This window comes from Scaptodrosophila lebanonensis, unplaced genomic scaffold (genome assembly GCF_003285725.1).
Source record: "Scaptodrosophila lebanonensis strain 11010-0011.00,11010-0021.00 unplaced genomic scaffold, SlebRS2 tig00000072-arrow-pilon, whole genome shotgun sequence".
In the NCBI taxonomy this organism is placed as follows: Eukaryota; Metazoa; Arthropoda; class Insecta; order Diptera; family Drosophilidae; genus Scaptodrosophila; species Scaptodrosophila lebanonensis.
The window spans coordinates 1,593,458-1,605,630 of record NW_022060558.1 but is presented as its reverse complement, the minus strand read 5'-3'; the positions used below and the strand labels follow the sequence as shown (position 1 = coordinate 1,605,630).

The 12,173-nt window shown below is 37.8% G+C and overlaps 3 protein-coding genes across 3 annotated transcripts; 2 read left to right on the top strand and 1 right to left on the bottom strand.

The window, feature by feature from the left end:
* Window positions 1-531: 531 nt before the first annotated feature.
* On the top strand, window positions 532-1,469 carry LOC115625358 (single-stranded DNA-binding protein, mitochondrial). Its single transcript, XM_030520393.1, has 4 exons — window positions 532-634; window positions 707-806; window positions 862-970; window positions 1,040-1,469. The coding sequence occupies exons 1-4, from the start codon at window positions 611-613 to the stop codon at window positions 1,260-1,262; spliced, it is 456 nt and encodes a 151-aa protein (XP_030376253.1). The 5' UTR covers window positions 532-610; the 3' UTR covers window positions 1,263-1,469.
* LOC115625357 lies at window positions 1,327-2,800 on the bottom strand. Its single transcript, XM_030520392.1, has 3 exons — window positions 2,593-2,800; window positions 1,770-2,066; window positions 1,327-1,658 (listed from the first exon to the last, which is right to left on the bottom strand). Exons 1-3 carry the CDS (start codon window positions 2,758-2,760, stop codon window positions 1,455-1,457), a joined length of 669 nt encoding a protein of 222 aa, XP_030376252.1. The 5' UTR covers window positions 2,761-2,800; the 3' UTR covers window positions 1,327-1,454.
* Window positions 2,801-3,259: 459 nt separating this feature from the next.
* Window positions 3,260-10,697, top strand: LOC115625177 (organic cation transporter protein). The gene is made up of 3 exons (XM_030520141.1): window positions 3,260-3,539; window positions 8,809-9,440; window positions 9,518-10,697. Exons 1-3 carry the CDS (start codon window positions 3,497-3,499, stop codon window positions 10,505-10,507), a joined length of 1,665 nt encoding a protein of 554 aa, XP_030376001.1. The 5' UTR covers window positions 3,260-3,496; the 3' UTR covers window positions 10,508-10,697.
* The last annotated feature ends 1,476 nt before the right edge of the window (window positions 10,698-12,173 follow it).

Here is a 12,173-nt window from a genome sequence, read left to right as displayed (position 1 = left end):
AGGAAATGGTTCTAATTGTAATTTCTAATAACCAGAAAATTTGAGCAAAGTATGAACTTTCTATCATACTATCAACTTTGTCTGATGTATATTTTAATTTCCACTACAGTTTCCACAGATTATGTGAAGCATACAAATTACATTAAATTAATTACCTACGCTTGCAACACAACTTTAAATAAAATTGTATATTCCCCAATATGTTTATAACGGCTAAAAACTTGTATACTGTTAGTTACAAATTTAAGCGCTAGATAGCGTTTCGCGAGCGCTGCAGTGGCCGTAAACTGAAACTCAGCCTGCAGTTCCACATCAGACAGCTTTCAATCGAATGCAGAGCGCATTTTTAAGTCCAACTCTAAATAAGCAAAATTCATTAATTCATATTTTAAGTAAACACATTTTAAGCCATTAAGAAGCATGAATGTAAATGTCACGTTAATCAACTTTAAGTTGTAATGCTAATAACTCAATACAGTGCAGCGTCGTGTAAATGACAAACCCAAAGACACTTGGCAGCACTGTAAACAGCTGTTAGGCGCTTAAGAAGAAGCATATACGAATTGAATTGAAATTGCGTGCTTCTTGTAAAATTTATCACACAGTGAATATGATGCAACAAAGCAAATACTTGGTATGTATAAATATTAAAGAGCTTGCAGTTTACTATTTACGAATCATAATGTTTAAATATACACACCCACAGCTGCAACCGCTACTCAGGGGTCTCCGTAACCTGCCGGCACGCGGTGCGGCAACAGCAACAAGCAGCACAACGGCGCCGGCGCCCGCCAAAATTGAAAAAAGTGCGTAAATCACAAACAATATTATGCAATTAGAGTACTTATTATCCGCTTATAGCTGTCAACAATGTAACTATACTTGGCCGCGTGGGCGCCGATCCGCAATTGCGTGGCTCGCAGGAGCATCCAGTGGTCACATTCTCCGTGGCCACACACACCAACTACAAGTAAGCTCAGTCCAAATGGGCAGTGCTAATTATCTATATTCCTATCTCAATGACGTCTTCCTCTCGCAGATATGAGAACGGCGACTGGGCTCAGCGCACCGACTGGCATCGTGTGGTAGTTTTTAAGCCAAATTTGCGCGACACTGTGCTGGAATATCTAAAGAAGGGGCAACGCACTATGGTGCAGGGCAAGATCACTTATGGCGAAATAACTGATCAACAGGGCAACCAAAAGAGCAGCACGAGCATCATAGCTGATGATGTTCTGTTTTTCCGCGATGCCAACAACTGAACAGATTAGTCATTTGTAAGACTAAAAACCTAACCTTAAGCACAAAAGTTCAACTAAAAGTGAATCAGTTATCAACTGTAATTTTAATTGCATTTACATGTGTAACATATACATTGGCATTATGTACGGTTTCCATTAATTAAGCATCACTGTTGGAAAAGAAATATTATGTTAAAACATCCAAAATAAAATTTATAAATCCTCAAAGGCATCTTCCACTTCCTTGGCCATTTCGCAGCATAATTGAGAGGTGGCACTAGGCACTCCCATATTATGAGCTATATGCTCAAAACTTTTGGTAATTTTATTACTTTGTTCCTGGAGTTCAGTGATTTGCTGTCCCATTCTCTCCAAAGCTTTGGCATGACATTCCATAATGCTTAAAATCTGTGCGGGCTAAATAAATTTTCAAATTATGTTTAGCTACCAGAAATATTTCCTAATTTTTTAGGATGAGCAAATCTCAACACCAATGTATTACCAAGCATTGACTTTTAATTAACTTACTAGATTTTGAGAAGTTGTGTGCTTGAAGCTTTCCTTTTTATATTCCTCCAACTCAGTCTTTTCGCTATTGCACTGTTCCATCGAAGAGTTAACGGAGAGGAGTAACTTTAAGAGATCCATATAGTTACTGCAAGTGATTATATTGCGTTCCTCTCCGCTGAACATCGTATAAAATTGTTCGATTTGTCTGAGCGGTCTCTCAATACCGAGAATGTCACACTCGTTCTGATTTAATTCTAGGGGCACAGTCATCACACAGTTCTTGAGCAGTTCGGTAAATCCATCAATTTCAATTAACTGAAGGATGATATTTGTCTTAGTTGCACATCAATAAGTGTTTAAAGTAGTATTTGTATGTGATATGTGACCAGTTCCATTTTACCTGAACATTATGATCTGCACCTATAGTGTTGTTTTTTTTATTTTTTAATAAAAACTATTTGATGAAAGTTGATTAATTATTCATATTGACGGTAAATAATGCTTATATCGTAAACCGGAGTTCACTTAAATTTGTGAACCGACAATTTTCAAATTTAAATATAAAGCATATTGGTAGAGAAATATTAGGACCTATATCGAGATCTCAATGTAAAGCCGATTTCTGTTTAAAATTTAAATATCAATATCTCATATCAAGAGTAGATAGAACAATGAATAAGTCGACCAAATATTGCAATTCTAAGAGTAATAATGTTTCTTTTTATCTAAAAAAAAGATTCTACAATTATTCCTTTAAGGGAACTCCAGGGATTAGGTTTGAAACAGGTATTTAAAGTCCTTTTGATTCGGAACTTTTTCGAATTATAGAACGTAAGCTTACATTCTGCTCATTCTCTCGGAGGTCTTGTAATTTCTCACGTAAGCTCGTCACATGAGTATGGAAATCAGTTTCCAGCTCCTGCGTCTCACGTAACACTACGCTGGCCAAAAATTCCAGAAAAGAAAAGGAGATGGACTCCGATATGGCCGATGCTCCGAATTTAGGCATTATTGCTAAAAGATCCAAAGGCAATTTCTAAATATGTTTTAAAGATAAATGTATAGTTATTGTGTTTTGAAATGTGAAAGTGAAATTAATACATATGTTGAATTCTGTGCAGATGTGAACCGGCCTGCTTTGATTTTGTTAATGGGTTTGACGTGAACCGTCAGATCCGTACGCATGACGCATGAGTTGTACCTGTTGAGAATTGTCGTATTCCCCAGATATGAACATACAAATAGCCTCGTGATGCCTCAGCTGCCAACACAAACGAATCAACTCAGAACACTCACGTTCCATGCGCTAGTGATTCCACCAGCCATGTGTGTTGTGAGAGTGCACGTGTGTGTATGTGTGGTATCTGTGTGAGTGTGTGTGTGTGTGTGGTGTCGTTGGAGCATGTGTGAGTGTTATTCAAGCAGAGCCATTCGATTCGCATGCTCCGACCACTTTTTCGCCAGCGTGCTCAGTTCACTTCAAATGTTGGCGGCGCTCGCTACGTATTCGTATTATTTGTAGTTCAGATCACATTTCTGACGACTGATAAAACGCGAACCACTCACATTTTTGTATAAAACTATATGTGATCTGTGAAAAATGCTACTTTGTTGCACGTGAGATACGCGTACCTTGGGAAAGAAGACATTGTGGGAGTGACAACAAAAAAGACTTCTGAGATACGCGCCATTTTTGTTGTTCGATTTTTGAGTGGGTTGACTTGTTTATTAAAAGCTGAAGCAACATGGCTGTGGATTATGTCTTGGAGGAGCTAATGAGCAAATTGGGTGAGTTTTAATACAACTAAGTATGTATGTATATATCTGTTTGTTGTGGATCGCTGCAGTCTCTTATTTATACAGCACTCATTGCCAACTGCTGGTTCTGAAGTGCGTGTGATAACCCCACGTTAGACTGGTTGTTAGCGCCGCAGTTCTTATCTGCATGTTTAACTTTGTATTTTTTGGCTTACAACGTTATCTATAATCTTGCAGGCTTATCAGCCATGGGATGCAGTGCGAGCCAACTGCAACACAATGCGAATTTCAGCGCTTATGTGTCGTCATTTTATTTTCGTTGTTTCCCTTATCATTTCCTAATTTGTGTGCTCTGCTTATCAAATAATATGTAATAGGTGTGTTTTTCAGATTTTGCCGGGATTTATGGCATCGAATGGCGGGGTTTCTAATCTAGAAAGTATAACAGCACAGCACTGTCCGATCTGTCCAGTATTGCCTCCCATTGACAGACAATCGGCCAGTAATACAATTTTAATTATTTACTTATGTTTATTAAGTCTCAAGGTTAGCACACTTGACAGCAACCCGGTCTGTCGCAATTAGCAACTGCTTAGCACCAATCACTAACTGCAGATTCCAGTCTAGTTTGCTATCTTTAGCTCTTCACACACTACCAGATTTGTCATAAGACTGTGATTATTAAATATTTTCTTTATTTTCAACAAAGAGCACGTTTTCACATTTTCTCTGAAATGCGAACAGATAAGCTGAAGTCATCCAGAACCACCCCAGCAACGTTTTCAATGCACTCTCAGTCTGTTTAAAAAGCAGTTAGAGTGTTAAGCTTTGTTAATCGTGGGATTTATTCTCCCGTAAATAATTAGTCTGTTTTAGCTCAGCTTTGCTGCTTCCCATTATTTGAAAATGAATTAGCTAGAAAGACATACTTAGGTGTTGCTTTCTGGAATTATTTGCCTGAGAAACTTGAAGTGTTTAAATGAGGAAACACCTATTTCTGTAAAGATATGAAAAATATAGGTGTTATCTATTAATAAGTAACCATGTCCACTGAATAGGAAGGCTAAGGTCTTTCTGTCTGGCGATTAATTTGCTCGTCTGCCTATTTTAATCGCTGTTCTCTTCTTCTCGTAAGCTTTCAAATTGTTATCGCAGCTATGGTAATCGTGATTAGGTCGGAGTTTTATATCCGCCACTATACGAAATTTCTAAAAGTGATATTTATAGAGTCATTAAATCGGAAAATAATTAACAAACATCTTCTGATAAGCAAGAAGAAAAGAGTCCGTCTGAGAAACAAAACACAACTGATTTCAATAGTAAAGAATAATGTATACCTTCAATTAAGCTACTAGAAATAGTTCAGATAATTATCAATTTTATAAAATAAAATTACTTTCAAAATATTTGTCATTGATTGTTAACAATAAGCAGAAATTACTGACTACAAAGTTTGCCATATAAAACTTAATGTTTTTTTACTTTTTCGTATGCAAAATAAATAAGTGAACTATGAAAAATTTAGCCCTCAAACCATTGAGTTATTAGAGTTAACTCCATTAACCAGCCTTTACAAATGTATAATCTTGTCTTCAGCGAGTTTTGAAACAATACTCCTATACCATCTATAGTTTGCAAATTTGGGAGCTTTAAACTAGATTTCGAATGATTCATGCTATGACTTTTTCGTTATCTTTCACATGTCTATTTTGGGGGCCCGCCTTCTGAATTTATTTTCATTGCTTTCTATTTATCGATTTCGATGTTTTGACGACCTTAATTGTAGTTTGAAAATTCAATCCAAACAAATAAATTGCTTTTGCCCATCAAATTAGTGCCAATCTGAAACTCCTCTCCTTAAATTCTATAGAAAATATTCTCTGGCCAAAACTAGTTTATTGTTGACACACACACACACACACTCTAGCAAGTATTGCCACAACTGCCGCAACCGGTAAGAGTAATGAACGCATTACTAACTTTTTCTTGACGCGATATAAAAATATATATCACATGCGTATATATACATACATATGTATGTATGATAAGTAAGCCGGCGAGAAATGCAAAATTCCAAAACTGGTTTCTTTCGACTTATTTATATTTTGTTATGATTTTTTTCTTCTTGTTGGCTGCCTCACATCCGATTTGATGGATGCAGAGCCTAGATGTAATTACATACGAACTATGTATGTGGGTTTCAATGCCTTGAAAGGAGGCAGAGCATAAAACATATTTACAAATAAAGTAAAAGCCACACACACGCCTATATTGGCTTACTTTTTAGTTAGGTGCTGATTTTGTATGTTCCCCAAATATTCTTATTTTATCACATATTTTTTGCTTTCTTCTTTAACATAAAAATCAAAGCAATTACTGCTTCTATTTAGGCGAAATGTCAAATTGCAGAGAAATAAAAAAGAAAATAAAATAATTAGAAGATAGTTATAGTGATAAAAGATAAGATAAAGATTAAGATAAAAATCAAAGCCATTAATGCTTCTATATTGGCAAAATCTCAAATTGTAGGGAAATAAAGAAAAGTAAAGAAATTAGAAAATAGTTTAGTGAAGCCGTATTTCATATTACAATTTAATTCATATTACAAATAAAGAAATGATCAGTTGGAGAGTAAGTTTTCGTGTGTCCCAACTCTACGTGGATGCATTTGTTCTCCTTGGTTTCCCTACATATAGCTGATATTATAAATCATGCAATAACTGAATATAAGCTAAAGTCTGAGCGCTCATAGTTCAAGCTTTTCTACTTCTCTTCCATGGGTTTTTCTTAATTTTGACTTTGAAAACGCTCGACGTGTGTAATTATAGAGTCAAAACTCAAAAGTAGCTCCCAGCAACGACCTTCAGAATGCATTGTGTAGAACTCCATTCAATCGCTGTACATAGTATAAATTTTTTGTTAATCTTAGGTTTTTAGTTGGCACACACAAAGAAAAACAAGTTTCACTATTTGGTTAGTCGAGCACACATTGCGTATGAGTTATATTTGTTAAAGGCCTTGCCGCTTGGCAACAAACAACAAAAAATGGGCGTCAAAGCAAATCAAATTAAACAAAAATAACAAAAAATGCTCTAGTACGTATTATCGTTGCTGATAATCGGCTATGATTTGCAACTGGTTGGCTGTAAATTCGGCACTGATGTTGTATAGTAGTTAGTGTTTTGGCCGCTTATCGATCATTCATAATACACACAATTGTAGTGTATATAGGACACATGTACAACTTACTATATGTCTGTATGTAGGCATGTACATGTGCGAACAATTTCGCGCCGATTATGTACTATTAGGCGTGTTTTTGGGTGATGATTGAATTTAATTAAAGATTGTGGCAATGTCAAGTTGTTATTAATTAAAAAATTGTGTGACATTCTGTAAAAGATGGAATATTATGTCACACATGGAACTGGAATTGAACGTAATAGCTAATGCTTAGCCGATCGGTGTCAAGAATAGGGCGCTCGTAAATAGAAAAATACAAAATTCTCAAACCATGCAGTCATGTGTGAAGGTCGGCTTCAAAACTGCCCCGGCCTACCATAATTTAAAACGAAATGTTCCACATATTTTGCAATCTTACTCGTTTCGAGCGAGTTGCACAAATCAATTTTATTTACAGTTATGTGCTCACAAACCAATTGAAAAACTAGCAAGTGGTTCAATGTTCATGTGTCAGATATCTAGGCTATATGTATTGTCATAGAAAATTTACACAAACCGTTCCCTCAAAACACAACTCAGCCCAACACCGTTCCAGTATCGGAGCGCTTTCATTCCAAACCGATCACACGGCCCATGTACTGCCCATTGCCTATGCAAAAATTGAGAAGCTCTGTTATAATCAATTCAATTCAGCCAAACATACGACAGAAAGGCCATAAGAACACAAATATACAATATACAATATACAGAATACAAAAATGTATAGCAAAGCGGAGAAACTGTTGACAAAAATTGTACGAAGCATTTTGCATGCGATTCAATTGAAATCGAATTGAATAAATTCCACTTGATTTAATTGCAATACGCGCCAAAGTCATTAAAGTGACGTCAATTACAGCGGTGGTCGTTTGAATCTCTACTAGGTATACCCACTGGAATGGTTGTAGCGCCATCCAACTGTGTCATAAGCCAATCAAGCCGCCTATATGGTAAGTGCAAATGGCTTGCGGTCTTAGACAATAGTTCTAAGTCATCATTTTATTGCTATAAATGTGGCAAATTACATATCCGTGCTACGTTTTATATTCCACGTACTGTTGCTGTTGATTCGATCGCACATAGATACTTCAAACGAAGTCATATTTCCAATTCAGGTTACAACTTTTACTACTGACTTCCAACCATTCTCCTAGCAGTGACTCCCACAATTATAAAATATTTTCAAACAATTTTAGAAAGGTTTATTGAATTAAAATCGTACCTTGAAATAAGAAAACCCACTATACGTAATACTGTTTATGAGTTTACGCGCTTACGAGAGTTACAAAAAATCATTCATATAGCGTGGGAGCTCTGGCGTTCCTACAGGTAGACGGACATGACTATATTGACTTTTTTCGTCATACTGATGTTTATACTGATATATATATTTACGCCTCCTTCCCGGTGTAGCATGCACTATCAAACATATACTACGAAATTATGATATCGATACCAATTGGCATAAATGCGGCTCAGTATAAATGCTAAAGCTCCTGACCTTCCTCAACCAGCTAAGGCAAAGCAGCTTCCACTTTAAAAATATTTTTCAAATTTTTTTATGATCTATCTGGAGAGAAATTATGTGATTATATTCTTTCGGGCAGAACTTGATAGCGAATTCATGGCTTATTGGAACGCCTTCCATGAAAAAAGTGTAAATTGTATTTTTTCAGTTTAATTTAGAATATAGAGCTGTGGCTCCACACAATCGCTACCTTCAACAAACAATGAAAAAAGGCAGTACAAACAAACAGTACAATCCCGGGATGACTGCAATAGCTCAAATTTAGTTGAAAATTAATTAAAATGTTTTTGTTTTTGTATAAATGAACTTCCGCAAACAACTGATACGTTCTTTATTATATTGACTAAATTCTTGACTAAAAACGAACGTACGTATTTGTTTTTAACGAAATTATTCTGTTTGTTGAGATTAAAACGATTAAAATTCTTTTAATAGTCACGTTCTTATCACAGATTTAAGAGGCCTACCACAATCAGTTGCCTCTTATCGCAGGCTTGCCTCGTACGATTAGTTATACTGAGCTCTGGATATTTTGTTGCATACTTTCAGGCGAGTTCGGCAAATACCAATTTTTCCAGTTTTTCCTCCAAGTACTCTCCGCCCTCACAGCTGGTCTGCACATGCTGTCGCTGGCCGGGGTATCGCCAGTACCGGAGCATCGTTGCTTTATCGAGGGTGTAGATGAAAGCATATATTCTCGGGTCCCATGGAACTCGAGTGCCATCCTGGCTGCCATTCCACTGAAGGAGAATGGACAGCTGGACTCGTGCCAGATGTACGACCTGAACGGGGAACCCAACAGCACCGTGCCGTGCCAGAGATATGTCTATGACACCACCTACTACAAGACCTCGCGCACGATCGACTGGAACTTCGTTTGCGATCGTCGCTGGATGGGATCGATTGTGCAGACAGTGTTCATGCTGGGAGTGTTTACGGGCGCAGTCACCCTGGGTGGCCTGGCCGATAAAGTAGGTCGCAAAGCAGTCTTCTGCTGGTCTGCCCTTTTGCAGCTGATCCTTGGAGTGGGCGTGGCCTTCATCCCAGAGTATTTCTCGTTCATGGTAGCCCGATTTCTGCTCGGCATTGTGGGCTCTGCAGGCGCATATATATGCGGTTTCGTGCTGACCATGGAGCTGGTGGGTCCAAGCAAGCGCACAGTCTGCGGCATCACCTTCCAGGCAAGCTTACTGCTTACAAATTACAATTTATTTGAAGCACAGTTGAAACAACTTAACATATAATCTCCTCCTTGCAGGCTGTCTTTGCCGGTGGCATTATGCTTGTTGCCGGTTGGGGTGCCCTCATCAAGGATCGCCAATGGCTTCAAGTTGTCTATGGCCTGCACGGTCTTCTGTTTATTGCGCATTGGTGGCTGTTGGATGAGTCTCCACGTTGGCTCTGGATGCAAGGCCGTGCCGCCGAAGCTGTAGACATTGTGGCCAAGGGATTGCGCATCAATGGCTCTGGCATACCTGTGGACAAGGACTATTTCGTGCAGAAGGCGAAGCAACAATCCGCGGTCGAGGAGAAGAGTAGTGCCGGCCTAAGCGATCTCTTCCGTACGCCCAATCTACGCATGAAGACCCTAAACGTTTGCCTCTGCTGGTTCGCCAACTCCATTGTGTATTATGGTTTGTCCTTGAGCGCCGGCAAACTGTACGGAAATCCTTACCTTATTCTCTTTATCATGGGTCTGGTGGAGTTCCCCAGCTACATAACAATTATATTTGTACTGGACCGTTTAGGACGTCGTTCGATTACAAGTACACTGATGATCGGAGGCGGACTATGCTGCATTATAGCCGCCTATATAGCACAGGGCACCACGACGTCGACGAGTGTAGTGATGTTGGGTAAACTACTGATTGCAGGATCCTTTGCTGTCATCTACAATTACTCGGCTGAGCTATTTCCCACTGTCGTTCGCAATTCGGCTATGGGTCTGGGCTCGATGTGCGCTCGTCTTTCGGGCGCCCTAACGCCTCTCATAACGCTGCTCGATTCCTTTGATCCCAAGATACCAGCTGTCCTGTTTGGTGTAGTGGCGTTAGCTTCTGGATTTTGGGTGATGTTCCTGCCCGAAACCATGAACCAACCAATGCCCGAGTCCATTGAGGATGGCGAAAACTTTGGCAAGGGCGACACCTGGTTCAGTCAGTGTGCCGGCCGGAAACAGAGGCAAAGCAGTATTTATCCAGAGGATCCGGAACAGATGGTGCCGCTCAAGAATATCGAAAGAAAGTGAAGCCAAAGGTTAAAAGTGCTGCCTGCCCGCACAGTTTGTTTTTACATCGTTCTTAAGCATTTTTCGAACATTCTCACACACACACGAAATTACGTTAGTTATAAGCCGAAGACATTTTAATTAAGTTCTATAAAGTGAATAAAGTTAGTTATTTGCATGAATGACTTTAAAACGAGGTCAGATATACTTATATATCAAACTTTTATCATTCTTGATGTCTGCTTTTCTTTCTGCAGACTGTATTTTCTTAAATTTTCCCAAGAAAGTGAATGACAAGCAAGACATGTTAAAACGAAATACACATTTATATTGATTATTTAAAAATTAAAACAACTGCGCAAAAAGCCAGAAGTGAACAGTTCTATTTAACCTGAATTTTGTCAATCATCAAATGTTATGTTTGACAAAAGTTTTCTTGCTTGCTAACCATAATGGCCTTCAACTTCTTATTGACGGTTTTAAATATTTCTTAGACAAAATTCAATTCGAATATGCTTCTTACCTGTCAAATGTTTTATGTTTTACGGTACGGTTTGAAGAAGTGTACTATAAATTCGTTATTTCAAAAAAATCCTATATGAATTCTCTACCAAATTATAATTTAAATTCAATTTTCAGAAGCTACTTATAAAACTGCCATAAGACTGCAGCTTTAACAAGCAGAAAGATCCGTGTGATGGTCAGCTGTTGGCTTGTCATATTTCTGTGCTAGGGTGCGCGATCTTTACATTTTAGGGATTGGCTGTGATCTCTGGTTTCTTAAGAGCAATTGCAAACGGAACAGTCTACCGAGGCAATCCGAGAATCGGGAGGTTAGCAAAATTGCAGAATTGTGAAAATAATGGTCCATTCGAAACACTCCTGGTCCACCTTGGTCCTCTGCTTTCTTTCACAGGCTCCCACGTGGATGTCGCAATAAAGTACCTGACTTTCTAACGACTTTAAATATTCGAGCCCAATTCACACACAAATGAAAGTTATCCGTGTTTGGTACATTTTGAGAACATATCTTTTAAATTTGAATATATTTTAACTATACATACAAGTATATACGTACTTGAATATCAGATACAGATATTTTCATTTTCTTAAAAATTAGAGTAACATTTACATATACAATATATATTATAATTTTTATCTTGATTTCGTATGTTGGTTTACGCCCATTGTTTGTGGGTGCCCAAGATCTGGCAAACTTCAAGATGCTCAGCTAAGGTACAGATATTTTGGTAGCTCTCGATTTTTTTCTATACATAAATACCCACAAAGAAGGGACGTCGTATGCATTAAGGAAAACACATCTAGATTTAATAATTAGACAGCACTAAATGAATTATGCTATGGTCAAACAGGCAAATATTTTACATTCATTTTACATATTACACCAGTCTTCGAGCCTTTCAAATTAAATCCCAAATATTTCAATAATAAAAGAAAATGTTCGTTTTGGGTTGGTTTTTTCTGGAATAACATTTACGTCATGTCATGCTTGTAATTATGAAATAAGTTGTGTACAAATTATTTGCCTGTCTGAACGCAGCTTTAGCTTTTGATTGGAGTTACAGCTGCAGCGAATACATAGATAGTGTCATTAAAAACTCTGATACATGCTCTTGTTTTAGAATCTATTTTAAATGCTCAACGATGACGGCTACATGGTACACGG